The sequence below is a fragment of the Tiliqua scincoides genome, unplaced genomic scaffold, assembly GCF_035046505.1.
Source record: "Tiliqua scincoides isolate rTilSci1 unplaced genomic scaffold, rTilSci1.hap2 HAP2_SCAFFOLD_82, whole genome shotgun sequence".
NCBI lineage: Eukaryota > Metazoa > Chordata > Lepidosauria > Squamata > Scincidae > Tiliqua > Tiliqua scincoides.
This window is the reverse complement of record NW_027101662.1, coordinates 83,192-97,097: the sequence shown is the minus strand read 5'-3', so window position 1 is coordinate 97,097 and position 13,906 is coordinate 83,192. Positions and strand designations below refer to the sequence as shown.

The window sequence follows — 13,906 nt, the reverse complement described above, 5'->3', positions numbered from 1 at the left end:
GGGCCCCTCTGCATTCAGCCTGGGCAAGAGGGTGATGCCAAATAAGACCCCGCGGTGTCACAACTGCTGCCCCTTGTCTCCACTCACCGGCCAACATTCTGGACTTTGTGCCAGGTGAGCTTGGATTCCAGCCTCCTGTGCGCCAGAGCAATGACGCGAAAGCCCTGCTTCGTGTACTCTTCCAGCACCCTCTCAAAGTCCACGGGGACTGGAAACAAGACAAAATACAGAAATTCCTCATCATACAAGCTTAATTACTTCCATGAAAGCCAGAAACATTTTTCACACAAGATCACATGTTCTAATTTCCAGTTGGTTCCTGAAACCAAATGTTCACCCTTCCCCCCCAAAACCCAAAGAGCACAGAACAATATCCCAATATGAAAACAATACAATTTCTACTCAACTATTTATGCAATTACCTTAGAGTAGTACCAGAATTATTAGTTAACACTCTCCCAACAGTTGATTTGCACCTTGGTCATCTCTGAAGGGGCAGCAGCTGGCACCGGTTTTCGGTGAGCACAAGACACAGAGCAGGACTGATACGGTCACTAAACTTGGGGTGTCAAACATAAGACCCACAGGCTGGATACGGCCCTCGGAAGCCATATATGCAGCCCCCATGAAAACTGGACTCTACCAGCACTGCCATCATCTGCTCTCAGCTGCAAAATGATGCCTTGGCAGAAGCAGCCCTGCTGAAAGGGCAGCACTGGGAGAGCCCACTGACTGCATGGGCCACCCTTCCAGCAGCACCACTTCTGCTGAGATGCTGGGAGGGAGGGAGGCCTCAGAAGGCAAGGAACTGTACTGGGGAAAGAGCAGGCCAAGGGGGATAAGGGAGGCACTGGGACAGCTGTATTATCAGTGCGAAGAAGTAGTGCTTCATGAACCAAGGTCTTGTCCAATCAGAACTATGTGCGTTTAGTGAATTTTCAGGTATGAATCTGCATACCTTGTAATAGCAAAACCAGGGCCCAGGCCTCTTTCGCCTTAAGGGGCGGGGGCAGTGAGGAGGCAGCAATGCAGTCCCCAGGATCGTGCCGCTCAGGGAGCTGCAGGAGCTTGGCTGTACTTACCAGAGCCTCCTGCAGCCTCCTGGGGGTGTGGGGAGCCCTGTGCGACCTTCTGCAGGGCTCCCCAAAGCTTTGAAAGCGAATGCGGAGCAATCACACCCCGCCTCCGCTAAACTGGAAGTGGAGCGTGATCGCTCCACTTTCACTTTCAATGATTCGGGGAGCCCTGCAGAAGGTTGCGCAGGGCTCCCCGCACCCCCCCAGGAGGCTGCAGGAGGATCTGGTAAGTACAGACAAGCCCCTGCAGCCCCCTGAGCGGTGCAATCCTGGGGATCATGTCACACTGCCTTCCCCCACTCCTGCAAGAACTCAGAGTGGTTTTCAAACTCCTGGAGAGTCTGAAAACCGCTGCCATACAGTGATTGCTCATATAAACAATGAGGAATTATTACAATCGTGCAATGCAGCAGGAAGAATTAAGCCCTTCCATCTAAGCAAGTCATTCGCCTTTTACCTGTTTCCTGCTTGCACAATCCAGCCACCACCTCCGGGGCCCCCTTCATGTAGGCATCCATCCTTTTCTGTCCAAGGACTCTTGCCACAATGCACATTCGTTGCAAAGCAGAGGAGAACGGAAACTGTCGCACAATGCCTATTTCATAGACAGCCTAACCAGGTGGGAATAAATCACCATCAGTCTTGGCATTTCCGCTGCACTTTGAACGTGCAAAGCGCCCTCACGCCATGTTTATCACCACTAAGATGAGCCATTCTGAAAAGGGCAGGATGCTGGTGCCAGGAGCCGCTGTCCTCAGGCCACCCAGTCAGTGCTGGTGGCAGGGCGAGATCTGAACTGAGACGTCTCAGTTTGCAGCTCACTCTCTCAGCGCCACCAGGCAGAAGGAAACCAACTGGGGCATTGGGCCTACCTGCCCCTCTCCAAGACCCTTTATGAGGGAAGGGGAAGGTCACAAACAACCAAGATGCTGACGACACTCACCGAAAGCTCAAAGAGCTCCTGCAAAGAAAGGAGAGGACAGTCATTACCATTTTTCTGACCTCTCCTTCATGGCTTTGCAGCACCCAAGTGACAGCACCCCTCCAGAAGCTTTGCCAGAGATGGGGAAGTACATTCTCTTTCAGCCACTCTCATGCAGTCTCCACCCACCTGCAAATATTCTGACTGTGGGAATCATTCTACACACTGATCACCACAAATGCCAGCTGTTTCAATTTGGGGTCTCTTGCCTAGAGCTCTGGTCCATCTGATCCATTTCACCACAGCTGGACTGGATCTTGGGGTCAGGTGAACCAGAGGTCTAGGAATGATCCCCAAGTCAAAACAAAGCCAGAGCTCAATGGCACTCGTCCCCCCTGTTTTCCACACAGAAGGTACCGGCTGCTTCAGTTTCTGGCAAAGTCCCCAAGCAGGGAGGTGAAAGACCTTGGTCTGCTTGGCACCCCAAAGCACTGATGATCCTGAGCTGGGTGGACCAGGGGCCTGCTCCAGGCAGCAGCAGCACTCTCGCCCGGTACACAGATAGAGGCCGCCGGCCTTGTGCTCGAGAGAGTCAGATGCACAGAACGGAGCCCTTGTGACCAAGGGGAGTGGAGAGGAGGCCTCTATGACTGCTCACCATTTCTTCATGGGTGGCAGGTTTGGATTCCGGCAGCAGCTGCTTAGGCGGCCGGACCACAGTTGGCATAATTCGATTGTGAAGAGCAGTCTCCTCTTCTGTGGCTTCTTCAAGTATCTGAGTGACACAAACACACTTGCTCTAGTAAGTCCTACCATTTCAGCAGCCCTGATGGCCAGTGACACTTCTTAAGACCAACTTGTGCATTAAATGGATGGAGGGTACAAACTGGGCTGCAAATCCCTGGTCACAAAGCATTCAGTCCTCATGACCACCAAGCCAGGGCCCCTCGACTTTTGCTGCCTGCCTGGGACTGCAAACACAGGCCAAGGTGGGGACGACAAGCACCTGAGAGGTCACAACCCATGACTGTGGATGCCTGACCCAGGATGAATTCAGCACCGAAAACTTGCCCCGGGCACTTTGCTCAACAGGGCCCAGGCCCCCATGAGAGAATCCTTCTCCAGGCAAAACCCACCTTTCCAAGATGCCTCAGTACAATCCTTACTGAAATGTCCAAACCCACAGAACAGCATCAGTTAGGTTTATTTCTCCCCACTGACCCTACCCCTTCCTTTGCTGCTGCCCCTTTGGTGAATTTCAGGCAGTAAGTCCTTTGCAACAAGATCTTAGTCTCTTGCCCTCTGCAAATTGCCATGCGTACTGATGGCATCATACAGAAGCTCTTTGCCTGCATCGTGCCAGAGGGATTGTGAAACTGTTCTAGAACAGCCCAAAGCATCTTACAACCTCAAAACCACAGCAAACAGACGCAAGTGGAAGACACTTGCAGAGAACACCAAGATGGTATACAAGTCTGCCCTTGTATGTGGATTCCGGAACTGCGGATTTAACTCACCACAAGTTCCGAACCCACAGTGGAGGGCAAGACCAGAGCTCCCAGACATGATCGGAGGTGTTCTCCGGTTGCATCTGGGAGGCTTGTGAGACCCGTATAAGCAAGTGCACATTAGGAAGCTATTCCCCTGAGTCTTACACTTAAGAGACAGCCAACTCTCTGGCATGTTGAGCTGCTGCTCCTTGGGCAGATGTTGCTACTCACCCATCCGGTGGCTTCAAACATCTTCAAATCTAGCGGGTCTCCTGAAAGCACTCCATCAATCTTTGTGAGAGAGTGACAGGTTGCCATGCAGGCAACAAAGGAGGACTTGAGCAAGCTCTCGCTGCAAGCATTTTCTTCTGGCAAAAGGAAGCTGAAGACAAAAACAGTCACTCAGTGTAGTACTACTGTTCTCACGCTCATCAACACCAGTAGTTCAAGGAGCGGATTCATGTTCTACTGTGTTTCGGTCTACTTCTAAACACAGACACCCAAAGTCCATCCTGAGCATGTTTCATGGAAATGCTAATGAGCAACACTGAGCTTTGTACAGAATACAAAATGGATTTGGACAATCAAGCTCTTGGGAGGTTCAGTTAATCTAATTAGCACTGTAATTTAAAGCATGATAAAGTTCCTCCCCCCATGACAGAAGAGCTCGAATTGTATCACCTGACCAAGGCCTAGGTCCCTTAAAGTCCAACACTACCAACGGGTGGGTCCTGCACAGAAACAGGAGCGCCTACTTCATGGTGGATAAAGGCTTTTCCTGATCATGACAAGTACCTGCCACGCCCTTCCAGCTCTACTCACACACAGACACATCTATCTTGAGTACCACCTGGCAGCTGAGCTTCTCTACTTACTGAGCATTTTCGACCCTCTGGATCCCCCAAAGATCAAGACCATCTTCCGTAAGAGTGCCGGTCTACTGGGGGATAAAAGGGGAAACTTAAGAAGAGAATACTTGGACCGCGAGCACAAGCACAAAGTGCAACATCTAAAATGTGGCCCAGAATGTGATCCAGAGGCCCTGCTGCAGCGCTGCAGCCCAGGTGAAGCAGGCCAGGCACTGTCATCTGCCTAGAGGAGACTCTGCAGCAGCTCTGCTCTGATCTGGTCTAATCTGGACAAAAGAGATGGCCAGGAGAGAGAAGAAGCACATTTTGCAAAGCTTTTCACCCATGTGCACATGCAGCCACACACTTCTGTAATTTTCCATAACCCTCTGCACAAGTGTGAAAAGTCAGCAAGGCATCAGGGAGACAGACCCCTCCACATCTCTCAGGCAAACGGGCATGAACGTTGAGGGGAGCTGCCCATTGGGAGGCTCACCCACATACAGATTACAGGAAGTCGTGCAGTGCAAAGCACACATTTGCACCATGATGCCCATCCCAGTCCCCATTCCATCACAACTGGTCACTCATAACTAGGAGGCAAAATGCTTGCCATACAACACTGGTTGGCAATGAAACTGCCAGGACACCTAGAGAAGGCAGGAAGTGTCCGCTCAGCTGCCAGTGCCCCAATTCATGCCCTCCTAGCCCCAAACTGCTTTTGGTGGGTCACAAAACAGACAAGCTGATAGTTGACAAGGAAAAACTACCGAGCGCTATGGAAAGGGAAACTGAGCCACATGCGTATGCTTACTCGTGAGTAGATGAGTAAGCCTACTCTTATCAAAGGCATAAAAACATAAGAACAACCTCGCTGGATCCGGCCATAGGCCCATCTAGTCCGGCTTCCTGTATCTCACAGCGGCCCACCAAATCCCCCAGGGAGCACACCAGACAACGAGACCTCCATCCTGGTGCCCTCCCTTGCATCTGGCACAGCCCATTTCTAAAATCAGGAGGTTGCACATACACGTCACTTCTTGTAAACCGCAATGGATTTTTCCTCCAGAAATTTGTCCAATCCCCTTTTAAAGGTGTCTAGGCCTGACATCACCACATCCCTTGGCAACGAGTTCCACAGACCAACCACATGCTGAGTAAAGTAATATTTTATTTCGTCTGTCCTAACTCTCCCAACACTCAATTTTAGTGGATGTCCCCTCGTTGTGGTGTTGTGTGAGAGGGAAAACAGCATATCTCTCTCCACTCTGTCCATCCCCTGCATAATTTTGTATGTCTCAATCATGTCCCCCCTCAGTCGCCTCCTTTCTAGGCTGAAGAGACCCAAACGCCGTAGCCTTTCCTCATAAGGAAGGTGCCCCAGCCCCGTAATCATCTTAGTCGCTCTCTTTTGCACCTTTTCCATTTCCACTATGTCTTTTTTGAGATGTGGGGACCAGAACTGGATGCAATACTCCAGGTGTGGCCTTACCATCAATTTGTAAGGCCCAGCAAAGGGGACCGCAAGGTCACCAGAATGATCCTAATCCAAAGAACACGGAGCTCAACAAATGCGCCAGAGTGCAGTCCCCTCCACCACAGTGAAAGGGATAAAAAAAGAGGTTTGGACACCTGGTAAAGTGAAGCTTTTAAAAAAGTTTTGTACAGCTGGTGGGTCCCGACAGTGTTGTTTGAAAAAGTGGGTCCTAGTGCTGAAAAGTCTGGGAGCCACTGCCCTAGCCCAAAGCAGCACAGATCCGGGAAGGAATGAGTAGGAACACAAAGAGCAGAAAAGACAGGCTCGGTCACACACTCCCTTCCCCTTCCCTGTGCACCCCCACAGAAAGGCAACTCCAAGAACAAAAAGAGAGCTGACAGAATCCAGGATCCATGGAAGATATGCCCCTTCTGGGCACCTTTCTTCGAGTCCAGATACTTCCTTTAGCACTAGTCATTCCAGGTTCATCACCTGTGAAATCTGTGTAATTACTGCTGTTCTGGTTTTAAATTATCTAGATTTTTTAATAATTCAATACTGTTTTACGTATTAAGTTCTGCAAGCTGCCTTCAGCTTTAGGGAAGGTGGGGTATAAATGTTTAAATACATTAAATCTCCCACCCCCCCATCGTGCTAGGTGAAGAAACTCTCAGGATGTGAATGCACCGAATCAAAGGAGATCTGTGCTAGAAAGAGGGACTCTGCAGCCTCTGATGAAACAAAAGCCCGTTAGTGGTGGCCTCCCTTCTGCTTATTTGGGATCATAACTAACCCCTGGGGAAAACGTCTGTCTACCTAATTATTGAATTTTTGGATTTTTCACCATTTTATCTCAATAGGGCCTTTAATTAAAAGAAAAAAGTCATTTAACAATAGCCTCGTTAATGCGGGAGATGGCAGCTGACAGAAAACCCATGGATCATTCTCTCTCCAGGAGCTTAGAATAGGTTCAAGTGGTCCCTCCCATCCCCCTGAGCACGTAAAAGAACTCAAATGGAAGTGATTATTACCTCCTCTTTGCATTCTTTCCCTAAGCTGTGCTCCTGGCAAAGAGAGGCAGCACTATGCCTCTGAATTCAGTTGCAGGACAAGCACGACAGGCAAGAAGCCTGCCTGGTGTGGGAGCAGGACACTCGTCACATCCTTGCAGTACTGGAAGGGAGGGTACGGCAGGATTTGGGGACAGGCTGGACATGAGGAAGGAAAGCGAGAAGGAAGTCCAAGAAAAAGCCCAGGCTAGCGGCCTGTCTGAAAGTGCACACTAACACAGTTCATGGATGCCAATAAGCTCAGGGAACAGCAAAGCCTCCAAGCTGAAGAGCTAGAGCTGGGATACAGGACTGGGTGGTGGGAAGGAAGGGAGCCCTGGGGCAGCAGAGTCACACAGCTGCATGCCAAGGGGACAGCTGTGCCACAGCTTGCCCTGAGACAGCACATATCAAGAGCAGAGCAGACTCCTGAGAGACCCCAACAGAGGGGGGGGGTGCAAGAAGGATAAACATCCCCCTGTGAAATCCCTGAAGGACAAACGGGAGACATGGGAGGAGAGCCACAAGAACGTGGCACCAGCGGCATCCACAAATGCTGCTGCCAAGATGAATGGGCTCATCTGTATTGATGAGAAGGAACTCTGCTACTTTTCTCACCACAAACTGACAAGACTGCCTCTCTGAAAGTTGCAACCAAGGCAGAGTGGAAGCCAAGCTAGAGAGAGCAACCAGCTGTGCTGAAGGTCTAGGAGGACAAGGACAGAGCCAAGACCTGCAGATTCAGCAAGGAGAATTTATAGGTGTCTTTATAGGTGACAATTATACAATTTATAGGTGTTGTATTTATAGGTGTCTTAAAAAGGCGTTGTGAGACATTCAGAGAAGCCTGATGGACCTCAGCAGGGCAAACGTCTGGGATCCCTCCCAGCAGCACTAGAGACCCCAGTGGCACCAGAGCACCACGCCCATCGTGGATGCCAACACATACTGGGGTTAGAGGAACGGAATTGTCTTTGGCCAGGGAGCAAATTTCTTCCAAGCCAAGCTGCCATGATTGCCAAAGACTCAACTTGGCCCAAGGCAGGTGGGGAGACAGGGCCACAGACGCAAAGGCACTCAGGTGTCACCAGAGCTCATGCTGCACTGGTTTCCCAAAATGGGGACAGCACTAGTCCCCAGTTGTTGACAGTTACTGAAGTACTGACACACCTCTTCTGTCGGGCAACAGAAGAGGGTGATGACTGAGCAAAACCTAATGAAGGAGGTCTTCAGAAGTGCTCCCTTCCCAAAGGCTTGGCCCATCGCCAGGTGAGCATGCTGAGCTGCACAGGTTGAGGCTGAAACATCTCCACTCCTTAGGAGCTGCTCTCCTACTCAGCCTAATCCACACACTGCACCAAGCAGCAAAGGGGCTCCCTCTGAAGCCTTATTCTCAACTCAGCACAGGGCTCCCCAAGCAAAAGATTTAACAAATAACTTGAACCTTGTCAAAGCAGACGAGATTCAGCTGGCCACAAATGTTTATTCTCTGAGGGCTGATACAGAAGATGCCAATTTTCTTCAACCGCCTTTGTGCGTAAACAATCCCAGCAGTCATTGCAGCAGGAAGGGCCGGAGGAACAGTGATAGTGATGATGTCCAGAGACTCAATTACTATGATGTGGGCTGAAACCTGCAGTGGAATAACAACAGTCAGTGCACTCCCAACACACAAGTCATTTGCTGCTAGCAAAACCCATGCGGACCCAGATAAGCTCAGTGCCCAGTGGCCCCTGCACTGAAGCATCATGACATGCAACAGGAGTTGCCTCACTAGAGGGGAACAAGGAACCACATGCAACCTCAAAGTGCGCTAGCCAGGACAGTGCCCAATTTGACACTCAGGCTGTGGGTCCCTCCCAAGGGGCTGGCAGGCAGCCAGTTCCCTACCTGAGACACACAATCTGGCCGCTCTACATCCTGTACCTGGAGATTTCCCTGCTGAAGTGCTTTGCCACAAAGTGGTGGGTCCTCGAGGTCTTCCCATCAATCCCTGGCTAAGGCGTTTGGGGCCAGGGTCAGGATGAGGAGAAACCAACCCAGAAAACTCCTCAGAGCTCCTCAGAACCTGACCACAAAGCAGGTGAGGGCAATCTGTCTTTGGGGTGCTCTAAAAAGGTATCAAGCAGGAATGAGAGGGGGCCCTTGTGTTATCTGGAGTCTAATGAGAATGAGCAGGGGCAGGATGAACAACAGAAATGTTTTGGTTGGAAGCTACAGAGACCCATTTCCTCATAAATGGAATTGCCAAGAGACCAAGAACTCTGGAACTCTAATGTGACTTACCACAAGCAGCTCCATAAACCCCCTTACTATATTCTGGAGATACTAGGACTCCGATCAGAGGAGGAAAGAGAAAAAGGGACAGAAGCTGTACCTGGTAAATGATGCTGATAACAACTGTGTAGAGAAATCCAACACCTGCCACGCCCACCAGGCAGAGAAGGAACATGTAGGCATCTCGGTAGAGCTTAAAATCTGTGGGCTTTGGGTACAGGATGGAACGGACCAGCTGCCCCTTGGAAGTGCTGAAGCCTGAAATGGGGGACAGGTCAGATACACAAATCCTACACCAAAAAAAACCTCCCTCCTGGCGTAAACATGGTGAAGACATGGTATTCTGTGTGGAGTACACACCCTGAAGAGCAAGTCTGTCTGGGAAAGGCCCCAAGGTTCCATCTTCCAGGATGAGGACATCTTCCAAAAGGAAAGTCAGAGAACAGCAGGCTTCACCACCAAGAGGGGTGACTCTCACCAGGGAGGGACAGCCCATGGGTGGAGGGCATCCTTTGGGCAGGCAGGGTTCGGCAATCAGGACAGAGCAAGGCTTCTGCCTGGATGCTCAACAAGAGTGGGGGGGGGGGGCAAGAGAGAACTCTTGAATCCAGCAACCAACAACTAGGCTGCTGGCAGGGTGAAGCAGCATCCCATGGAGCTTGGCAGGTCTGAGCCAGGACAGTCATGCCTCCTGCTGTGCCCAAAAGTCATCCATTCTCTTCAAGCGCCAGGCAAGTGAAGGGTGTGTGTCTAATACATACCTGTTCTGACCACAACAGCCTTGACAAGCTCCCCAGTGTAGAAGCGGGTCTGGATGACGGCTGTGCCACAGAACAAGGTGTGCCTCCTGTGCTCCTCTGGGCTGTACACTTCGTCCTCCAGGGATCTGGGGTCCCCAGCGGGGTTTGGCAGGTTGGTCTTGGTAACTGGAACACTTTCACCTGAAACCAGAGGAGAGCTTGGCTGGCAGAGGTAGGGGCGCCCTAGCCACTGGAAAGGCTGCAAGCCCATTCCCAGCTCTGGGCCTGCCAGGCCAGTCATTCTGCATTACCTGTCAACATGCTCTCATTCACAATGCAAGTTCCACTGACAAGCACTGCATCACAAGGCATGATCATCCCATTCAATGGGAGTACTATGACGTCTCCAGGTACAAGGTCTGTCGACAGGATCTCTTCTACGCCTGCAAGTTACAAGTACAGGGGAAAATAAGCAGAGGAACCAAAACTGTCACGGGGCCAAGGCATCTGCCTAGCAATTCTTTGATTAGGCTAATGGCACTCACATGTGGCCTCTTCAAGCAAGTAGCTCCCCCAGCACACGAACGTAAACCCCTGAATCAAATGTCTATTTCTTACAGTCTCATGGGAAGGCTGGTCTGTGTCCACAGGAAAGTCCTACCTTCCTTGTGTTTCAGTGGACAAGGGTCTGGAGGATGCTCTGCTCTCGGAGAACAGCCAACTCTCTCAGCCCTTCAAACCCACATATCCTTCTCCAAAACTGCGAGGTGCTGATCCCAAGGAGTCCTGAGTCACCTCAACACTGGACAGTGGGAGTGTGCCTGGTCACGGCCCCAGGTCCGCGTTCCACAGACTAATTACACACTTTGTAAAGAAATATTTTCTTTTGTCTGTTCTAACTCTCCCAGCACTCAAGTTTAGTGGATATCCCCTGATTCCTGTGTTATGTGAGTGGGTAAAGAGCACTTGATCCATGCCCTGCATAATTCCCCTGCATCCTCCCTCCCTCTCTAATAAGGGAATCTCCCCTTCCACAGGAGGGAGAGAATTTGTGTGGAGGTGGAGGCCAGAGTGTCAGCAGGGGATCACTTCAGGCACCATCTCCTTCTCTAGGGGAGCCAAAAAGCCAAAGAGTCCGACCTTCTCCTTCAGGTTTATGTTGATAGTTTGTGGAAATGTCCAGCATGACCAAAGACTACGAGATCTGCAAAGATGTGCATTTACACGTGCTCCCAAACACGCAACATGTATGTCTCCACAGCCTGCATATGAACATGGAGGTCTCTCAAGTGTTTGGAAGGAGCATCCTTCCAAGCTTGGAGAGCACAACACACACACACACACCCCACCACCACCACCACCACGGGGAGACACAGGTGGCATGGATCTAGCCTAGACGCCTTTAGAAGGGGATTGGACAAGTTTCTGGAGGAAAAATCCATTATGGGGTACAAGCCATGATGTGTATGCGCAACCTCCTGATTTTAGAAATGGGCTATGTCAGAATGCCAGATGCAGGGGAGGGCACCAGGATGAGGTCTCTTGTTATCTGGTGTGCTCCTTGGGGCATTTGGTGGGCCGCTGTGAGATACAAGAAGCTGGACTAGATGGGCCTATGGCCTGATCCAGCGGGGCTGTTCTTATGTTCTTAACTACAATTCCCAGGAGGCCTTGCAGGTCTCTTGTTATCTGGTGTGCTCCCCGGGGCATTTGGTGGGCCGCTGTGAGATACAAGAAGCTGGACTAGATGGGCCTATGGCCTGATCCAGTGGGGCTGTTCTTATGTTCTTATACTTATGCAGCTGCACATACAAGAGAGAACCACCAGCCATGTGCCATTTAGAAGAGATGGCACCCTCTGAGTTGGCCCAAGGAACCTTCCAAGGGCAGGTCTGTGTGACTGGGGACAGCAGATCGCCTGCTTGCAGTAGTGTCCTCCACTTGCCTCCATTTGTCAATGCAATCACTGTTCCAAAAGTGCCACAAGACTCACGCGCTCTCCCCCAAGGAAAGCAGACTCAGGCCACACTCTGCCCGGAGATGCCCCACTGCCACACTGACGCTTTTCCATGGCCTTTGGAACTTGGGGGCTGGTATGAGTACTGAACCCCAACAGCAGCAGCACTTGCAGGGTGAGGAAAGCAGAGGATGAACCCGTGAAACAAACTAGGGGCAGACTGGAAGGTTGCCCTTTAGATCAGAAGCAAGGCGCTGACATGGTGGCATCAGCAGCACATGCGGGAAGAGAGAAGCTGACAGAAGACCCAGAGCGGCTCTCAAAGAAGGCTCCCTCAAGCCCAACAAAGGACCGCCTTCCCTGAAGCAACACTGCGGAGATCCGGCTGCTGCTCAAACCACACGCTTGGAGAACCCCCCTCTCCGTGCATCCGGGCTTCAGCCAGCAGCCATGTCCTGGCTCTCAAAGGGGAAAGCAGGAGACCACAACCAGTGTCATGAGGAAGCTGCGTGGGTGGGGAGCACTGAGAACGCTCCCCTGCCACAGCATGCCAGACTGGGGGAGGCCTCGCCCTTTTGGCAGGGAAGCCCCCACTCACAGTCCTACTGCCAGGAGTTCAGGCAGAGAATCCACCAGGACAGCGACCCCACCACTTCTCAGGTGACTGCCAAGCTCTGGCTGCTCACTTGCCCACTCTACCTTGATTGGCTCTGCTGACCGTCACCCGGATGATGCTGTGAGCTGCCACCATGTCATGGAGCATCATGTATTGCTGCAGAAGAAAGGGGGGGAGAGAAGACAACAACATCACTCACCAGGAGCACCAGCCCCTCCCCCTTGCATTTTTCTGCAAGCAAGAGACCACAACTGAACATGTCCTTTCCTGAAAGAGGCCAGTGAAGTGGCTTGGCAGGCCAGAGAAGAGCAGACACCTGAGGGTGGGGAAGGGATCACCCAGCCATAGGTACCCAGCAGCCTGGTGATGACAGGAGACTAAGGGGGGCATGGTAATCCAGCTGAGGCTTTCCCCACTGAAACACCCTGCCCTCCTTCCATTAGGGAATGGAGGTCACTGTCCAGAATAGTCTCCATCCAGGCACTGACCAGCCCCAGGCCAGGGCGGCTGCTGTTCCAGATGCGCTCAAGACCATTTCCTCAGACCACGATGGAGAATCTGTTGGTTGGCAGACCTACCAAGTAGGGAACAGGTGCCCAATCTGCTCGGGGAGGGGTGGTGGCACCCTCCATTCCCCCCTCCCAAAGAAGCACACTTTACAGCCAAGGAGCCTACCAGCAAGTGGCAGGCCCAGTGCGAAGAGCTTTCTTCCAGGCAGACTCAGTGTGCCAGCGGCACCCAGGGAACAACTGCCTCCCACTATTCAAGCCACAGCAGAACCACAGGCCCAGGGTGGCCTCTGAAGGCTGACCAGAAAGCAGGAGGCAGCCCCAGCCCTGACTCACCACACAACCTCAGTCCCAAGAGAATTGCATGAGGGATCCCAGCTGATTTCCAGACAGAATTCCAAGTGCAGATTTTGCTACAAAAGAACACATTTGACTGGTGGCCCTCCCTACATTTTAATGCTGCTCACCCAAGGAGGACCTGCTGAGGGCGCGATCAACACCAGAAGGTCAGCAGACAGCAACAAGGACTGGAATCTTCTCCCAGGGGGAGCACTCCAACTCCCTGCCAAGCCACTTCACTGGCCTCTTCCAGGAAAGGACTTGTTCAGTCGGGGTCTCTCGCTTGCAGAAAACTGTACCTGCTCTACAAGACTGCCATTTTTAGCGTGGTTTTGTTATCTAGATTTTTTTCAAAGCTGCACTGATGGAAGGCACCGTGGATACTTGCCTCTAAGGCAAGAAATTTCTGCCAATAAAACAGCCTCAAATTATCTCCTCGCCTTATCCGCAGATCACTCAGGGGTCAGGGCTGTTCGGGCATGTTGTGGGAGCTAGAAGCACAGAGGAGAGCAAAAGGACATGGAGAAGAATACCAGAGATACTCGTATGTAAGGCGAGCCAAAGTTAATCCTCTGTTCTCCTCCTGAGAAGAAAAGCAAGCCAGGA

At 51.5% G+C, this 13,906-nt stretch overlaps 1 protein-coding gene across 3 annotated transcripts in view; it reads right to left on the bottom strand.

The window, feature by feature from the left end:
• Positions 1-13,906, bottom strand: part of LOC136636073 (polyamine-transporting ATPase 13A3-like) — a 69,806-nt gene that overhangs the window by 27,567 nt on the left and 28,333 nt on the right. For all 3 annotated transcript variants that reach the window (XM_066611095.1, XM_066611094.1, XM_066611096.1), the window contains exons 9-19: positions 12,536-12,608; positions 10,191-10,322; positions 9,901-10,080; positions 9,240-9,397; positions 8,307-8,495; positions 4,364-4,425; positions 3,720-3,870; positions 2,657-2,773; positions 2,020-2,037; positions 1,534-1,687; positions 88-208 (exon numbers count right to left, since the gene is read on the bottom strand). In XM_066611095.1, coding sequence (XP_066467192.1) covers positions 88-208; positions 1,534-1,687; positions 2,020-2,037; positions 2,657-2,773; positions 3,720-3,870; positions 4,364-4,425; positions 8,307-8,495; positions 9,240-9,397; positions 9,901-10,080; positions 10,191-10,322; positions 12,536-12,608 — 1,355 coding nt within the window. The remainder of the gene's footprint in view (positions 1-87; positions 209-1,533; positions 1,688-2,019; positions 2,038-2,656; positions 2,774-3,719; positions 3,871-4,363; positions 4,426-8,306; positions 8,496-9,239; positions 9,398-9,900; positions 10,081-10,190; positions 10,323-12,535; positions 12,609-13,906) is intronic.